Source organism: Saccopteryx bilineata, chromosome 3 (genome assembly GCF_036850765.1).
Source record: "Saccopteryx bilineata isolate mSacBil1 chromosome 3, mSacBil1_pri_phased_curated, whole genome shotgun sequence".
In the NCBI taxonomy this organism is placed as follows: Eukaryota; Metazoa; Chordata; class Mammalia; order Chiroptera; family Emballonuridae; genus Saccopteryx; species Saccopteryx bilineata.
The window spans coordinates 274568311-274586549 of NC_089492.1; the positions used below are offsets into that span (position 1 = coordinate 274568311).

Consider the following 18239-nt stretch of genomic DNA (forward strand, 5'->3'; position numbering starts at 1 on the left):
CCAGCGCTTTGTAGCTTTCTCCTTTGTTAGCCTTGATGTATTATCTCACACACACACACACACACACAGTATTTTCAGTGACTTGGTTAATCAGATGTCTAGGGTAGATCCCAGAGGCATTGGGAAAGAGAACCACCCAGATTCCCACATTCTTTCCAAGGCCACCCACCCACGCCCTCTGTGCTCAAGCCCTTCCATTCCTGGTCTCCATGGCATGCAGACCTGGGCCACATGCCCTCCTCTGACCTCAGCAGGTGGCTGTGCCTGGCTCCCAGGTTGCAGTTTTTTGGTCTCAATCCTGAAAGTCCCTGCTGCCAGGCATAGGCCAGTCACATAGGGCCTCTCAGGTCAGGACTCCTTGAGAGCATAATGTTCTGTTGTTGCTTCTTGAAATTCATTTCTTTTTTTTAAACTAGGGGCTCTGCATTTTCATTTTGCACTGGATCCCGCAAATTATGTAGCAGGTCCTGGCCAGAGGTCTCAGAGGTTGTTCCCAAGACCCATCATATATCAAATGGTGTTGACTTCCAGGTCTGGCCCTTTTCCCAAGACAGCAAACTTGCTTAATCATTGATTTCACTCTCCTGGGCAATGGCAAATCTCGCAAATACACACTGTCTTTCCTGGATGTGGTGGATGCTGCCCTGGTGCCCCACCCAGATCCCCTTTACTCTGCCGGTGAATCCCTTCTCCAGCTGCTGTGTTGGCTGCCCCTTTTTCTGGAAAATTGCCCTTGCAGAAGGAAGAATGCAGGCCCTATCCTGGGAGGATAGCCAGTGACTGCGCAATAAAGGTTTCAAAGTCTGGTTCAGCTCAGTGGTGTGGTTTAAGTTCCAGAGTCCTTTCCCCGTGACCAGGCCAAGGCTGGGCTTTGACTCTATCCCTGATCAATGTTTGTTTTTACAGGATTTTTCTGAAGAGCACTCCCTCAAAAAAAAAACAAACAATTACCTAAGCTGTCTTGATCTGTGCTTGCTTATAAGACAATGGGTTTGACTTCAGATTCTAATCATATATAGTAAGCTCCACTATGAGGTCCATCATAAAATTATTTTTTCGACAGAGAGAGGACAGCTAGAGACAGACAAACAGGGAGAGAGATGACAAGCATCAATTCTTCATTGTGGCACCTTAGTTGTCCAATGATTGCTTTCTCATATGTTCCTTGACAGGGGGCTACAGCAGAGCGAGTGATCCCTTGCTCAAGCCAGCAACCTTGGGCTCAAGTCAGCGACCATGGGGTCATGTCTATAATCCCACACTCAAGCCATCAACCCTGTGCTCAAACTGTTGAGCCCGCACATAAGCTGGCAACCTTGGGGTTTTGAATCTGGTTCCTCCATGTCTCAATCTGACGCTCTATCCAGTGTGCCACCACCTGGTCAGGCACAAAATTATTTTTTTAAAAAATATTTTATTAATTTTTTTATGGGGTAGGGAGAAACGAGAAGTATCAGCTCTTGAGTTGCTTCACTTTAATTGTTCATTGATCGCTTATTGTACGTACCTTGACTGGGCAAGCCCAGGGTTTTGAACAGGTGACCTTAGCATTCCAGGTTGATATTCCACTTACTGTGCCACCACAGGTCAAGCCATCACAAAATTATTTTAAGAAAGTCACTCAGCCCCTCTGGTGACAGATAAGATAGTCCCTGTATTTTTCCCTGCCAAGGAAGAAGGAAGGGCGTAGCCACGAAGTGTGGAATAGCAAAAGCTTTATTTAGTACAACGCATTCCGCCCGACAAAGTTCTCTGGTCCGTGAAAGGGGGCCAGAGAAGTTGCATGGACGAAACCACGTGGGGGATAAAGGGTCGTCTAAGGTGGAGGCGAGTTGATATGACATGGGGAACTCTCACTGGCTGATGGACAGTCGCTCTTTTCCAAAGGACTCCTGGGAAGTTTCTTGTGGCCTGCAAGGGTGTGGGCGGTTCCAGCCAGAGTTCCCGGGTCTGGTTCCTCACGTGACCTGTCCCCATTGCCCACCGACCTTACAATCCCCAAAGGCATTGCAGCCATACTCCCTGGCCCATCTGGCAAGCCAATCCTACAGATTCAGATCAAGGACAAGTGATCATCCCACCCAAAGGAAAGGCACTTCGAACCACCTCTGTCTCTCCAACTTTATTACAGGACATGGTGGGGACAGGTGAAGGAAGGGGCAGAGGTGTGACAAAAGGGCAGCTGGGGACCCTGCCCCACCATAGCACCTTCGAGGCACATGGGCGTCAGGTACAGGCATCTGATGAGGACGCAGAAAGCCCAAGCAATCAGAACCTTACTGTCACCCATGTTTGGAAGCACTGAGAAAGGCTTCGGACCGCCCTCCTGTAAAGGGCAGGAAGCATGCCTCCCAGGACATAAAGAACTGAGCTTAGCTTGCTGGCTCACGCCTCATTTGGTCTGGAGAGCAGAGAGGAATGAAACATTTTGGTCTGAAAGGCTTTTTTTTTTTTTAACCTCAGTGAAAACAGGCAAAGGAGAGAGGTAGGAGTGCAATGCAAAACAAAACACCCCACAATACAGACTCAGGCTGAATCTCAACTCCACCACTGAGTGACTTTGGGCAAGTTATTTCCTTGAAACTGCTTCTTCATCTGCAAAATGGGAATAGTTAATATGTGCCTCACAGGCTTGTTGTGAGGATTAAATGAGGAAAGACATGTAATCTTAAAGTGCCTCAGACAGAGAAGGCTCAGGGTGGACATGGCCGCGCAGGCAGGGGCTCAGGCGGGGGCTCAGCCTGGAAGCCTGGGCGTGTCTGAGGAAACGTCTGTTTCCTCTCCCTTCCCGTGAGCCCCTCTGGAGCGGGGCTGGGGGTGGGAGCAGGCTTGGCTCCAAGGCCTTAATGGAAAGCCCTAGGGGCCCTCATGGGCCTGAGTGGAGAGCAAGGATACAGTAACCCTCTGAGGACTGTTTTTAAAAAACTAGAAGGAAAAGAGGAATATTCCTTCCCATCAATGCCACTGCAAAGACATCAAGCTGGACCCATCTGGGATTTCAGGTGCAGCCGTCATGAGGCAGCTGCTGCAGGAAGCCTTTACCTCTTCCTTCTTAGTGCTGGGGTTATCAAAAATACCTACAAATTGTGAGAAAGTTCACATAAAAACACTTTTATGCATATATAAAAAAGAGACTGGCTCTGGTCAGTGGCTTGGGACATGAACCAAGGCTCTGAGAGTGGCCAAGGAGGGTCAACAGCCACCTCTGGTGGATGAGCTGGTCTGGGCTGCCCTGGGGCCGTGCAGTGTGGGCTCTGGGGGAGGCTGCTGTTCAGCGGGGCCACACTTCTGTGAGCTGAGGTCTTGGGCAGGAGGCAGTACCAGGGTTCTGGCTCCAGCAGTCCTACTGGACCCTGTGCTGCAGGGCCTTGGGTCTGGCCCTCAGAGAGCCCTCAGTGGGCCCCCTTGCTAAGGGCAGCAGCCTGCTTCACAGTAAAGCTTCCCAGACTGCAGGCCTCCAGCAAGTCCCCCAACAGGTTTGGTGGTACTGTCGTTAGATCAGATAGACTGGTCTGGGAGCCAAGGTCTGGGGTACTGTGTCCTTTCCTCTTCTGAAGGGGGGTTCTGCCTCGAGCCTCCAGATGGCTGTTGCCAGCTGATATTGACCTACTGGGGACACCAGACACAGGAGGACAGTTAGGGCTGTCCACAGAATACTTCTCGGACACCAACCTCATGTCAAGAATTCTTGATGTTCCTTTTGGAAAAACAAGGAGATGTTCCCAAAAGGAGAAAGGGGTAACCCTGTTTTCCTAGCACCAACTTTTCCCTATTCTTCACCCCAGCAGGGCCCGGACTATGTGCCTGAGAGGGTGGTGTCCAGTAAAATGACCCCAGATTCCTCGAGGGCCCAGGCACCCACTTGTCAATGCCCAGTAACAGATGCAAAGCTAGGACAGCCACCCTTAGCTGCCTTCCGAGCTCACAGGCAGCCAGGGAGAGGAGGGAGTGGGAATGCTTGCTGTTGGAAATGTGCGAGGACCACTCTGGCCCTGGGGCCGAGGGGCCTGTTCATCACTGCTGGCGGCCTGGCCCCCCACGGCCCCGCTGGCAGGCGCGCTAGGGCTGCAGGAGGGGCAGGCCGCGCCGGAGGCCCTCCTTCAGGAACTGCATGTACGTGGCCGTGGACGGGTCTTCAAAGGTGGGCGAGAAGCTGAAGACGTTGTTCTCGACGTCCTCAGGCTTCATGGAAGTGATGTCCAGGAAGTAGTTGGCGTTGATGTGGTGGACCTTGGAGAAAGGCTGCGTGAGACGCAAGGCCCAGCTGGGCTCGGAGGCCCTCTGCTCCGGCTGCTCGGCCTCTCTTGGGAGAAGGGGCCACTCTCGGGCCTCAACTGTCCTCACCGAGGCGGACGGCAGACGGGCAGGACCCTGCCGGAACCCAAGCCCGGCCGGGCCGCTCCCTCCCCTGCCTTTGCTCACACGGGGGCCCCTGAGCACAGTGCACGCCCTCGTCACTAGGGGTAGACCAGCACCCTTTAGTTCACCTTCCCCTCACCCAGCCCCCACTGCCCTGCTCCCGTGACCCTGACCTCCCCACTCCCCTCACCTCCCCACTCCCTCCTACACTTCTTACTTGTGCTGCTCTCACCAAGTCTCTGGACTTTTGGAGCCTCAGTTTCCTTGTTTGTAAAATGGGTATTTGTAATCATCTAGCTCCCAAAGCTGCTGTGAGAACCCAACTGGAGAATATGTTGGAGTAAAGGCCTCAGGGAGAGCTAGGGAGCCCTCTCTACCTGTCGCAAGGCCTGGCCCATCCCTCCGGCCACCCCAGGGCTGACTCCACTCTGCCTCTACAATGCGCCTACCGCTTTCCAGCCCCCAAGCTGCGTTGAGGCGCCCCTTCTCACAGGAGCGCCCTGACACCTGCACAAGACGGGCAGACCGGCATCAGAATTCCTATTTCACAGATGTGAAAACTGAGGCTCAGACTGGCTCGGAGACCACTCAGGACTGTTGGAGGCAGACCCGAGGCCTGATGAGGTCTGAGAGTCTGTGCCCCCGATTGGCTGTTTCCTGTGCACAGTGTTGGTGTGTGGTGGTGGGGGAGACCTACCACGGTGCCATTGGGCAGACAGATCATCATCTCCACAGGGAAGCTGTACTTCTCCAGGTGCAGGTCAGCCAGTTTCTTGTGGGACGGGTTCTCCTGGTGGTTCTGTGGGGACAGTTGGGCGCACTCCTGATGCCTCGGCTCCCAGCATTATCCTAGGGGCTGTTCCCAAGGGGCTGTCCCCACCCATTCCCAAGGGGCTGTCCCCACCCACCCTCCACTCACCTTCAGGTCCTCCAGCTCCTTCACCAGGGACCAGGTGCTAATAAAGCTCTCATTGAGGAGGGCAAGAATGGGCGAACTTTCCAGGACTGTCTCCCGGAGAGTCCGCCCTGAGCCTGTTCAGAGAGAGGCAAGGCCAGAAAGAGTGAGGCACCCCAAATGTCTTACTGGGTTTCAATTAGCAGGAACCCTTCTGGACTTGGGTGAATTAAGTTCCAAGAGTATGTAGGTGCTGAATAAATGGGTGCGGCAATTCACATCAATAACATACTGAAACCCAGGCGGAGATTGGGGGGAGCCCTACCCAGGGGCTTTTAGTCTTGAATCCACAAACCTTTGTGTCTCAGGACCTTTGCACAGACTGTTCTTTTATCTAAAACATTCTTCCTCCTGTCACTCCTACTCATCCTTCAGTTTATCTTAAATGTCACTTTGTCTAAGCCTCTTCTGACACCCCCAATTACACACCCTCATGCCACTTGGGACCCTGTCTTGTGTAATATCATGCTTGTACATGGTTACTCAGTGTCTGCTGTCTGCACCACACCATGCGCTCCCCAAGGACAAGGGTCACGTTGACTCTCTCGTTGCAAGACTCCCAGCACGCAGCCAGCCTATGGTGTGGCACAGAGGCGCCCCGCATGTTTGCTGACTGACTGGATGAGGACAGACTCGTTGTTTTACTCATCTTTGTATCCACTGTCTGACCCAAAGATTTTGCACCCAGCAGGCCTTCAGTGAATTTTCTGAATATGTGAATGAATGCATGCCCAGCCTCTGGCACTATTTTTTTATCTCACTTGTGTGCCACACTTTATGGAGAACAGGCACTTTCACATCCATTTCTCACAGCTCTGGGAGATATATGAGCCCCTCCCCTTTACTGTTGAGAAAACTGAGGCTCAGGGAGGGGAAGTCACTTGGCTAGGATTGCTAAGCTGAAAATGGCTGAGTTGGGCTCTTTTTCCGGCAGCTTCCTCTGAGCTCAGCACAGAAACCTCCCAAGCCCTCACTCCAAGCCCCTCACGCTCCAATAGGAGAAGCCGTTAGCCCTACAGGCAAGGCGTGTCCCCCCCCCCCCCCCCCGCTCTCCCCTTGGACTGGCCGGCTCACCCTCACCTCAGCAGGACTGGTCATCCAGGGCCCCCCACAGCAGGATCGAGTGCACCAGCTTGTTCTTGGCCTTGGCTTGGTCGAAGGCCTCGGTGAATGGCAGGTAGGTGACCTGGGGCCAAGCCAAGACAGAGAAGCTAGTGTGCAGCCAGGGCCCCATTCAGGGACTGAGTGTGTGATGTGTATGTGTGTGTAGTAGGTGTACGTATGCATGTGTAGTATGTATAGCATGCACCTCTATGTGTAGTGTATATAGTGTATGTGTGTGTAGCATGTACGTGTATGTGTACAGTATATGCATGTGAGTGCAGTATGTAAAGTGTTCGTGTGTCCGGGTGTGTGAAAGGTGTTGCTGGGATGGAGGATGCCTCCTCTGAGTTCCAGTGGCAGAGGAGGCTGCCCTGGCAACACTGGGTCCTGCAGGACAGCCTCGGCAGCAAGCCCTGTGCACGGCCTAGCGCCCTGTGCCCACCCGCGGCGCCCAGAGCCCAGCCCTGGCCCCACAGGCCTGGAGCCCGCCCTCACCTTCTTGAAGGGGTACATGGCCACCTCTAGGCGCCGGGCGGCCTCCTCCCAGCTCAGCTCCTGCTGCCACTCGATCTCCTCAAACACGAACTGGAGCGGCTCCCCTGAGGGCAGGCGGCTGTTGATGGCGTTACCGTCCTCGTCCAGGATCACGGACGGGATGGAGGGGCCTGTGGCCTTCAGCTCCATCTAGGCAGGAGGGCGGCGAGGGATGATATCAGTGAGGGGTGTCTCAGAGATGGACAAAATTCTCAAGGTGTCCTGAGAGACCCTCAAAGATACCCCACTCCCTGCAGGTGTGGGAGACGGCCCTGGGAAAGGGAGGGCTGGTCAAGGCTATGCAGTGAGCCTGGGGCAGAGCAGGGTCCAGGGACAGAGCTAGCGTCCAGCCAGGGCTCCTTCCACGGAGAGCTGTCCGAGGGCTGTGGCAGATGCTGGGTTCTGTGTGCAGAAACAGGTGGCTCCCCAGAATTCTGCTTTGGGGATAGCCGTCCTCAGCCTGCCAGGAGCTCTGTCCTGCACCGTGGACCGCCCCGAGGCCCCTAGCCAGCTGGGCCCTGCCTGCAGCCACGCTGAGAGGCTGTGACAGAGCCTCTGCTGAGCCTCGCCTTCCTAGCTGGGTGGGACCATCTTTGCGCTCACCTGAGGGACGTAGCCGATGTCCACCTCCATATTGCTGCTCTCACTGGCCCCGTACAGCCACTCCATGTCCACATTCAGAGACCTAGGGACAGGAGAGGATGGCCAGGGTAGAACACCATCAACAAGGCTCATGAACCATATGTCAGACATTATCTTGCTGAAAGTACACAGCTGTCCCCATTTAACAGATGTGGCTACTGTGGCTTGGCAAGCTGAACTCAAGGTCTCAGAGCTGCTGGGCCCATGACTGCAGAGCCTGGGCTCTTTCTTCTCCCCGGGCTGCTCCTCTCAAGGCACTGCAACCACACCACGGTCCACTGGCCCAGCCTTCCCGGTTTTCAAAGGGCTGTCACATCCACAACTCCTGTACTGCCCTGGGCCCTCCCAGGCAGAAACCATCAGTGCATCCCCCAGGACACAGGGGAGCAGGTGTGAAAACCTGGCCCTGTTCCCCAGCAGGAAGTCTAGCCCGACCAGGTGCCATCTGCAGATCTGCCACATGGGGGCGCCCCAGGACTGACAATCACCACTTTGGGCGGAGTGAGCTGGGCACCCTCAGAGGGGGTCAGCAATCCCTGTGGCCTGGTTCTGGTCATTTGCACCTCTCCTGTTTCATACAGTCCAGGACTCCCCCAACCTGCTCTGCCCCCTTCCACCTGGGGAGGAGGCCAATGTGACCTGGGCTGAGCCCATGGTGCACAGGAGCCTGAGTGGAGGGAGGAGGAGGAAAAGGAGAGACTGGAAACCACTCTGGTCCAGGGAGCAACTTACTCTTCCCAGGTTATCGCAACCATCCCCTCACTCCTGTCAGCCTCCTGGCTAGAAAATGAGGAAACTGAGGCCCAGAGAGGGCCAAGGCCTTGTCCACAATGCAGCCCGCTGGTGCTACGGCTGAAAATGAACTCTAGGCCTCCCTGCTCACAGCCCAGGTCTTCTCCCTGTACAGTCACTAAGTGGCCCCTTAGGAATTAGGAGACTTGAAGCCAGGGTCTCCAGTTCCCCTGCATCCCTGATGAGCTGGCTTGGAGCCAGTCAGGCAGGTAGGTAGGCAGGGGCTGGCACAGAGCCATCCCAGAAGCCCCCCTGAGGTCCAGAGGTAGCAACTGGAGGCAGTGGAGGGCCTGCCTGCCCTCAGGCCTCTGTCTGGCTAAACCCTCCTTACCCCCCCCCCCATCCAGGTCTCTGTTTAGATGACCCTTCCTCTGAGCTTTTCTAGACCCCAGCCAGCCAGGTCCCTGCCCACCTGCTGGCCTCCCCCTAGGGACGCAGAGCAGGCTGTGGTTACGGATCAGCATTATGAGGGTGGAAGGCTCCAGCTTTGAGGAGGGTCTGCTGCTGCTGCATTGGGTCCTGGGCACAGAGTTGGTGGGCCAGGCCCAGGCAGAACCTGGGACATACTTGTTGGATGATGAAATGACCCTCCTCAACCTGCTTCAAGCTGCCCCCCAACCCCCAGCTCCAGGTCCCTCCCAAGAGAGCACCCAGGCCTCTCCCGAGAGAGGCCACTCTGGGAAGCAAAGAAAGGACAGAGCCTCTGGGCACCTGCTTCTGACCCTGGAGCCGGTGCGTGGGCCAAAGCTCCCACCTGTGGTTGGGCACGAAGAGCCGGAAGTCGCGGATGTGGGTGGCATCTTTGGAGAGGACGATGTGGCCGGTGAACTGGGCAGGCGAGAACCAGAAGGGGAAGTCAGGCGGCTCGCTGAGCTGGAACTCGGCATGGATCCTGGGGAGAAGGAGCCCAGCTGGGAGCAGGCCCCGCTGAGGCAGAGCCCACCCTCCCGCATCTGTCCCAAAGCCTAGGAGCAGGGCCGGACTTCTGTGAGGGAGACAGGGCTGGGCGGGGGAGGGGGAGTGCACGGGGCAGGAAGAAGGCACGGCCTCCAAGCACTGCAATCAGTGCCTGGCTCACACGCTGCCTTCGGAAGCCTTGTCTGACCCTCCTCTGAGTTCTCGTAGTCACTCGAGGGTGTGTGTGACCCAGCTTCAAAGCTCTATACACCCCTCTTCTGTGCAGATGACAATCACGGCCACTCGCCCTGTGCTAAGCACGCTCTGTGCCTTTTCTCTTCCTCCTAGGAGGAAGTCACCACCATCCTGATCCTTGCAGGGCTCAGAGAACCCAAGGGCACAGGGTGGTAGGTGGTGGATGGGGACATCGAGCCAGGCCTGCCTCCCCTGCTGTGCCCTTCCGTGTTGCCCTGGGGCCCCAGGCCAGGGCTGGTGCCAGGGACCGCTCACCGGAACATCACAGTGTAGTAGAAGTCACTGATGGCGGTCAGGCAAGCAACTGCCCCCTGAGGGGCAAAGCGGGTCTTGACGAAGGGCCGCGGGTGGAACATGCTCAGGAGCCGGTGGATGATGACCTGGGGGAAGGGCAGTGGGACCCAGGCTGGAGGTGGGTCCAGAGGGAGGCGGACAGCAGGTGAGGTAGGCCTGTCATGGGGGTCCAGGTGCAGACAGGGAGTGGCATGCTGGGCTGGGGCTGGGGTGCAGGGCCCAGGGCTTGCCCAGGGCTGCCCTCACCTCCTTGCCCTTGGGTGGTGGTGGGTAGAAGCGGTTGTTGGACAAATAGCCGGTGAAGACGCTCAGCTCACTGGGGATGATCCACCAGGGCTGGCCCAGCTCCACCTGGCCCCCAGGGGGAAGGAAAGGCCGGAAGTGGCGGGCGGCAAACAGCGCACTTGGCGAGGCTGCGGACGTCCAGTTGCGGAGGCCAGCCAGGGCCAGGCGGGAGACCTGGGGCAGGAAAAGCCAAAGCTCTGGGGCACTGAGAACCCCACTTTGGGGGCCCCCTGTCCCATAAGTGGGAGGAAGTCTCCCTTTAGCCCTGAGCTAGCCCATAAGCTAGGGGAGGCCCCTGTCCTGGTGATGGCCACAGGCACAGTCCTGCCAGAGTGGAGGCTCATCACACCTCCTGGGCCCCTGCCCAGAAGCAGTGCCCAGGCCAAAGGCCAGAGCTCACTAGAGGGCGGGAGCTGAGGGAGCTGAAGGGCCACCCAGGACTGGGACGGGTTAGGTGGGGCCTTCCTTACCCTTTCCACTCCCCTCGCTTTCCACCCTCTGGTCCCTCCTCCAAGTCTCCTCCTCCCTGAGGAGGTGAATGTCCCACTGGTAAGGCCAGAGCTTGGGTTTGGAGTTAAGTCTGAGGAGGGAGGCAGTAACCACCTTTCCTGTGACACCTCCAGGGTCAAGGATGAGACCACAGAGAAGGGGAAAGGCACCCCCAGAGAGGGCCCGGGTCAGACTGGCTGGGCGCCCGCCTCACTTCTCTCCGATGCTCTGATGGGCAGGGGAGTCCGAGGGGCAGAGAGTGCAGCCGCTCTGCACACCTGCCCGGAGTGGGGTGGGACCTGGAGCATTCAGGTCCCCTGAAAAATACCACCTTCCGTGGCTCCTCCCTGCCCTTCTGAGCTACAGGACAGAGTCCCTTCCCACTGGGGCATCAGCCCCATGACAGCGAGTGCCTGACAGCCCTCCAGGGCGCTCAGCCACCAGGGAGCTGCCTGTCTTTGACAGCAGCAGGTGCCCTGTCCCTTCCTCACCGCGATGCCTGGCAGTGGCAATGGGCTGGGGGCCCAGGCTCAGTGGGAAGTGGAGGTGGGAAGGGACAGGGAGGGAGCTTTCAGGGAGGTGGACACAACAGGCAGGTTTTCAAAGCAGTGCTGATTATATAGGGCCAGACAGAGCTGCCTGCCTGCTGGGTCCCTCACGCCTGCTGGGTTCCTCATGAAGCTGGGCCCCACTCACAAGACTGGTGAGGCCCCCTGCAGGAGAATGGCCTCCATGACGGGCCAGGCTGGGGGTGCTGCCCCTGCCCCTGCCCCTGCCCCCGCAGCACAGGTTCGCACTGCTCTGTACAGAGCTCATTTGTTCACACAGCTTCAACCCCAACTGCAGGCTCATCACCACCAAACCCGTCCACCCAGAGCTCTCCTTGGAAGGTAAGACCTGTTTCACACCACGCACTGGACTCTCTCCCTGACACCCCGAGTACCTTAACTTCAACTTGTCCAAACTGCCCTCATTCCAGCTCCACCTTCAGTCCCCATGGGGCAACCACCATCATGCACCTGGTCACCAGCCAGAAGCCCGAGTCATCTGACTCCTCCCTGTCACTTTCCACTAGCAGCCTGGCCCTGCCTCCTCCAGGGCTCATGGTCCAGGCTGTCCTCCCTCCAACACCACTGCCTCCCTGCCTGCCCCCTCCCCCTCCCAGGACCTCATCTTGCCTCCCAGCCGGCACCAGCTGCATCCTGAAAGCATAGATGTGATCAGGGAACTCTCCTATTTAAAAGTCTGCTACAGGGGCCCTGGCCGGTTGGCTCAGCGGTAGAGCGTTGGCCTAGCGTGTGGAGGACCCGGGTTCGATTCCCGGCCAGGGCACATAGGAGAAGCGCCCATTTGCTTCTCCACCCCTCCGCCGCGCCTTCCTCTCTGTCTCTCTCTTCCCCTCCCGCAGCCAAGGCTCCACTGGAGCAAAGATGGCCCGGGCGCTGGGAATGGCTCTGTGGCCTCTGCCCTAGGCGCTAGAGTGGCTCTGGTCGCAACATGGCGACGCCCAGGATGGGCAGAGCATCGCCCCCTGGTGGGCAGAGCATCGCCCCTGGTGGGCGTGCCGGGTGGATCCCGGTCGGGCGCATGCGGGAGTCTGTCTGACTGTCTCTCCGTTTCCAGCTTCAGAAAAATGCAAAAAAAAAAAAAAAAAAAAAGTCTGCTACAGGCCCTGGCCAGTTGGCTCAGTGGTAGAGCATCGGCCTGGCGTTCGGAAGTCCCAGGTTCGATTCCCGGCCACGGCACACAGGAGAAGCGCCCATCTGCTTCTCCACCCCTCCCCCTCTCCTTCCTCTCTGTCTCTCTCTTCCCCTCCCACAGCCAAGGCTCCACTGGAGCAAAGATGGCCCGGGCGCTGGGGATGGCTCTGTGGCCTCTGCCTCAGGCGCTAGACTGGCTCTGGTCGCAACAGATCGAAGCCCCAGATGGGTAGAGCGTCACCCCCTGGTGGGCATGCCAGATGGATCCCGGTCGGGCGCATGCGGGAGTCTGTCTGACTGCCTCCTCATTTCCAACTTCAGAAAAATACAAAAAATAAAAAAGTCTGCTACGGTGTTTTGCTGCTGCAGAATGAAGGCCAAAGTCAGGCAACCGAGGCCTTTCTTGGTCTGGCAACTTTTCTTTCAGCCCTACTGACCGGGATGCCCAGGCGCGTGTCCCACGTGCCCCGTGGCCTCGGTTGACTGGCCTGGGCCTGGAGAAAAGTTACTCCTGGCTGGGGGAGCAGCACAGAGAAGACTCAGGGCTGGCAGGAAGCCTGGGCATCTGGAGTGGCTGGAACAGAGCAGGCTGAGGGGAGGTGGGGAGAGCGGGGGAGGGGCGGGCAGGGTCTGCGGTGCTTAGGTCCTGTGGTGGGCTTGAGCCCTTGTCCATAGGTTCTTGGGTCGGGGCTGGTTAGCAAAGCATTGGTCAGGTGCCCTCGCCACCCCATGACTCCTGCTAGGGACAGAACCTCAGGTCTGAAATATCGCTGCTCTGTAGAGCACCTGTCAGATGCTGAGCATCGTGGTAGGGGTCTGGAGATACATAAGTGTGGGGACCCAGGCCTGGCCTCAGCAAACGCACTGCACTGCCTGCAGGGAAGTGGCGGGCTTGCAGAGAGTAATTATTCTAAGCGGCGGCTGCATCATCACAGTCCCTGTGCACTCGCCCTTCCCTCCCACCAGCTCTGTCCTTCCCTGCCTCACGGCTAAGCCCTCCTCCTCCTCCTGCAATCTCTGCCACATGTCACTCCCCCAGGAAGCCATCCCAGATCCCAGGTCTGGGTTAGAGGCTCATGCTTATTCCTCCCGCCTCCCCCATCTGACTGTGTGGACAGCAGGGATGGCATCGCACCCACTGCTGGACCCGAAGGCCTGGCACACGGGGTACACAGAGGGCAGCTGATAAAGGAAGGGAAGGATGAACATCGCCCCGTTCTCTGGTGGTGAGTGCACACAGGTGGTCCTCCTGTCTATGGTCCCGCCTGTGGGGACCCCCTTGCCCCACCCCAACTCACCCCTAAGAACCCATCTTTGCTCTTGGTCATGGACTCCGGAAGCAGAGGCTGGAATTGGGCTTCTATGGTGAGCGTCTCCTCGCTGGGGTCTGGGGGCAGCTCCTCCTCCTCATAGCTGACGGCAGGAGTTGACCCTATGAGACACAGATCACTGGAGAGGGGCCCTGCCCTTGGGCATCCACTCTGGCCAGTGACTAAGGGAGCCCGGCTCGGAGCTGGCAGGTAACAGTTAACAACTGCCCAAGTAATAACCAGTATGTATCACATTTTAGTTTCCGAATTGCCTGGGTGAGGCAGATAATATTACTATCAACTCCCGTTTTATGAATGAGAAATTGGAGGCTCAGAGAGATATCATTTCCCCAAGGTCACACAGCTAGGTAGTGAGGGAGTCAGGATTCAAACCCAGGCCTGTTTTACTCCAAACCCATAGTTAATCATGACACTCTCCTGGGGAAGTTAAGATCTCAGAGCCTCAACTTCCTCAAAGGCTCATGAATCAGATGACCTAGGTTCAAATCCCAGCCCTACCCCTCACCAGCTGTGTGATGGCCGGCCAGTGGCTTGTTACGAGGATTAAATGAGATAATCCACGTAGTGTTGGCACCAGGCCTGGTGAGGGGTAAACCTATAACGAACTTTAACTGCATCACTATTACCAGAGATTGCAGCAGCAGGCAGCCAGGAGGTGGGGCTCTGGCTAGTTCTGACTCCACCCTGCGCTCACTCCACCAGGCCCAGCTGGTGCAGAAAGGCCATTCTCACTCACCCTTCCCTTTGTTCTCCAAACTGAGCCCCAGATGAATTCAGTGCTGGGCTCACCAAAGGTGGCATGTGGGCAGGCACCTGCTTCCCCCAGCTGCTAGGATCCCAATACCAAACAGAGAAACTGTTTCCTGGGGCTGAGAGAGAACACAGCTGAGCTCCAAGTTGAGGTTGGCTCCATTTCCTGGACCACTTGGGGGCAAATTGCTCAGCCTCTCTGGTTTTCCTACATGAGCAATGGAGCCCGTGCTGTCATGGTGTCTCATGAAGAAACAAACACTGCTCGGAGAGGCACTCAATCGCAGGACTCAGAGCAATGAATGAAGCAAGAAACGGAATCAGGCCGTCTTTGGTGTCACAGAAAGAGCACTGGTTTGGGAGTGAGGAGGCTCGCTTCTCCCCGATTCCTGGGTGGTGTCGTTTCCGTCTGTGTATGGAGGGCTGGACAGGCAGCGGCTGAGTGTCACCGCTCAGACCTCCTCCTGCTCGGAGATGTGCCACGTCTGTAATCTTTCAAGGGAGGGAGTCGATGAAGGTTTAGGGAAGAACAAAGCCTATTCCAAAAGGGCCCCACAATACTGCTAATGGAAGCAGCGGTGGGTCTTGTCACATGTGCCTCCTCCCAGGGGCAGGTCTGTGGCTCAGAGACCATGCTTGACATTTGCTAACAGACTGCCTGGCTGTATTTGAAGTAGTTCTTAACCAGGATCATCAGAGTCACTCAGGATGCCTTTTAGACTACAGATGCCCACTACCCATCTCAGACCTACTGAGTCAGAATCTTCAGGGGCTACAATCTTGATGCCAATCCTAGTCCTAAAGACACTGTTATTTCTGCATTTGTAAATCAATGCAGCAAGTCTTCCCCAAACCGCCATCTGGAACCTCAGAGGAAGGGACCAGTCGGCATGTACTAAGTTATTAGTCTGCCTGCTTATTTCTTTATTTTACTGTGGTCACAGATAATTATTAATAATTACTCCCAGCATTTTATGGCCCTTTGGTTTTTTTTTAATAAAATGTTTTATTGGCCTTGGCTGGCTGGCTCAATGGTAGAGCTTTGGCCCAGGGTATAGATGTTTCAGGTTCCACTCCCAGCCTGGGCACACAGGAGAAGCACCCATCTGCTTCTCCACCCCTCCCCCTCTCCTTCTTCTCTGTCTCTCTCTTCCTCTCCCGCAGCCAAGGCTCCATTGGAGCAGGGTTGGCCTGGGTGCTGAGGATGGCTCCATGGCCTCCGCCTCAGGCGCTAAAATAGCCCCAGTTGCAAGGGAGCAAAGCCCCAGATGGGCAGAGCATCGCCCCCTGGTGGGCATGCCGGGTAGATCCCGGAAGGGCGCATGCAGGAGTCTGTCTCTCTGCCTCCCCGTTTCTAACTTCGGAAAAATACAAAAACAAACAAACAAAAAGTTTTATTTCCTGACTTTTAAGTAACATGCTTATTTTATACTATTTGTAAAACTTTTAAGGATAAAGCAGAAAATTAAACATTCATAACTGTACCAACTAAAGAGACTGCCTCTTTTTGCTGCTTAGAGTTAGCGTTTTTAGTTTTGTTTTTGTTTCCCTAGAACTTGGTCTAGTTTTGTCTTCCCAGTAGCCTCAGAGGTAAGGGAGGGAAGGGCTATTTTTCCAATGGAGGAAAAGATTAATGTAAAAATTTAAAAGGCCCCCAAACCCAGCAAGTTTGGCCAATAGGTCACTATGAGGGGACTCCTGCTCACTGGCCATAAAAAAAGACGAGGTGGCTGCATGGATACTTGGAGAAGTGTGTCCAAATTAAGAGGTCAGAACCAATCCACATGGAGCTGACCTGGTCACCTGCCTGTCTGTGTTCACTACAGAACTGACTGCCCCTGGACCCTGACACGTCTGTCCCGATAGCATTTTGCATCTGACCCTCCCCCTCTGGCAGTGACCACAGGTCACTGGGCCTGCTAGTGAGGGACCTACCCAACCCATCCCGAGACCCAGAAAGCTCATCACCAGGCTCTGGTGCTTATTCACCAGAGAGCAGCTGACAGCTCTTCTTGCCTTTCCCGTCAACTGACCTCCTTACACTGGGCAACTTGGGTGACAAGGAGGTGCCCAGGATCAGAAGTTCAAGAAATGTCACAAGAAATAGATACAGGGGTTGGAGTGGTGGTGAGGGGGTGACTGAAGCACTTCATAATTCATTAGGTATTTCAGGCCTTCCTCTTTATTTTAAAAAGAACAATACTGATGACACGGAGGCAAAAATGGATAGTGAGGATGTGACAGGAATCTGATAGCACCAAAGGGAGTTTCACATTTAGTAAAATGACTGGAATAGCTCCCACTGACTATCTACTGCTTCTCAGCCGCTTTGCAGATACTCCCTCTAACCCTGCAACCTGGGAGCTGGGGCAGGAACTGGGGCCAGATGATCCTAGCTCAGTACCTTCTAGCTTGGGCAAGTCAGTGAAGCTTCCTGTGCCTCAGTCCCCCTATAGACATGGGGGTCAGGGCAGAGTCAGTCTCACAGGGCACCGCAAAGATTAAAGGGAGAATTCACATGAAGTATTAAAGTAATGTCTGGCCCTGAGGAAGTGGTCAGGAACAGTTAACTAGAATTATTCACATGTGAGTAGTACAGACTGGAGAGAGAGAGAGAGAGAGAGAGAGAGAATGTGTGTGTGTGTGTGTGTGTGTGTGTGTGTGTACGCGGCGCGCTGAAGCAGCTTGCTCAAACCAGCAGCTAGAAGGCATCAGAGCCAGGAGGACCCCAGGGCTGCCAGGACCCACAATCTCCTCTCTACTCCAGATGGCCCTTCTGCTCAGAGCAGACACAGCAGCCAAGAAGCAGAGGAAGGTGCCTGGGCTCTCTCCTCCCCAGTCCCCAGCCTCTCCTGGTACCTGTCAGCTTCTCCACGATGGGCCTGAACTCCTCAGGGCTGATGTACGAATCCTGGTCTGTGTCCAAGGAGGCGAAGAGAAAGAGGCCTTCTGTCCCCAGGGCCTTCAGCGCAGACTCCTGCTTGAGGAAGGGGCCAGCTGAACACCAGTTGGATACCATCTTCCTGAGTTCTCTCACCACCGCTTGGTCCATCTGTTCAAATGTCACCGCCCCAGGGCCCCAGTCCCCCTTCTCTGGTCCCAACTTTACTCCTTGCCTCATCCACTATCTCTGTCCCAGTCCCTTCTATCTGGCCCCATCCCCATTCCCCCCCTGCTCACAGACCCACTGTCCCCTCCTGTCTCCCCTCTCTGCTGTCCCAATGCCTTCAGCCCCTCTTCCAGATTCTCTGGGTCCCCGCTTCACTCTGTGCCTTGTCTGCAGTCCACCGTCCCGTGGACTGTCCCGCAGCAGTTTGTCTCAGCCCCTGCCTCACCTCCCCTTCCGTCCTTCAAAGTCTGCTCGACCCTGGTACCCTCTTTCCCCTCGCTTCCATGCCGCCCTCCCCATCCCCCTCGAGGCCGCCCTTCCATCCCCACCCCGACCCCAACTCATCCCTCCGGGTTCCCCCCTCCGAGCGGACTCACTGCCCTGCTCGCCCCCGCCCCGCCGCCCCCCGACCCCGGGGCCCGGACCCTCTGCGAGTCTCGCCGCGCCCGCCCGGCGCCCCCACCCCAAGGCTCCCGTCCCCCGCGCCCGCCGCCCGGACCTGCCGCGCGGCCGCCTGGGCCTCGGTGTAGCGGGCGTAGGCCCGGGCGGCGACGGCTGCCGCGGCGGCTGCGAGCAGGGCCCCGAGCAGCGCCAGGGCGCGAGCACAGCGCGGCGGGGGCGCGGGCGGCGCGGCGGAGTCGGAGGTCCCGCGCTCGTCCGGCCCGGGCCGGCCCATAGCGGTGGCTCGGCGGCGGCTCGGCGGCGGCTCCGGGAGGCTGGGACAGAGCAGCGGGCGGCGGGGC

The 18239-nt window shown here is 56.7% G+C and overlaps 1 protein-coding gene across 1 annotated transcript; it reads right to left on the reverse strand.

Moving 5' to 3' along the window:
- Positions 1-2522: 2522 nt before the first annotated feature.
- On the reverse strand, positions 2523-18239 carry SELENON (selenoprotein N). The gene is made up of 12 exons (XM_066270063.1): positions 17996-18239; positions 17247-17364; positions 13605-13738; positions 10079-10291; positions 9794-9918; positions 9141-9278; positions 7556-7637; positions 6914-7102; positions 6395-6500; positions 5279-5391; positions 5057-5158; positions 2523-4230 (listed from the first exon to the last, which is right to left on the reverse strand). Exons 1-12 carry the CDS (start codon positions 18170-18172, stop codon positions 4060-4062), a joined length of 1668 nt encoding a protein of 555 aa, XP_066126160.1. The 5' UTR covers positions 18173-18239; the 3' UTR covers positions 2523-4059.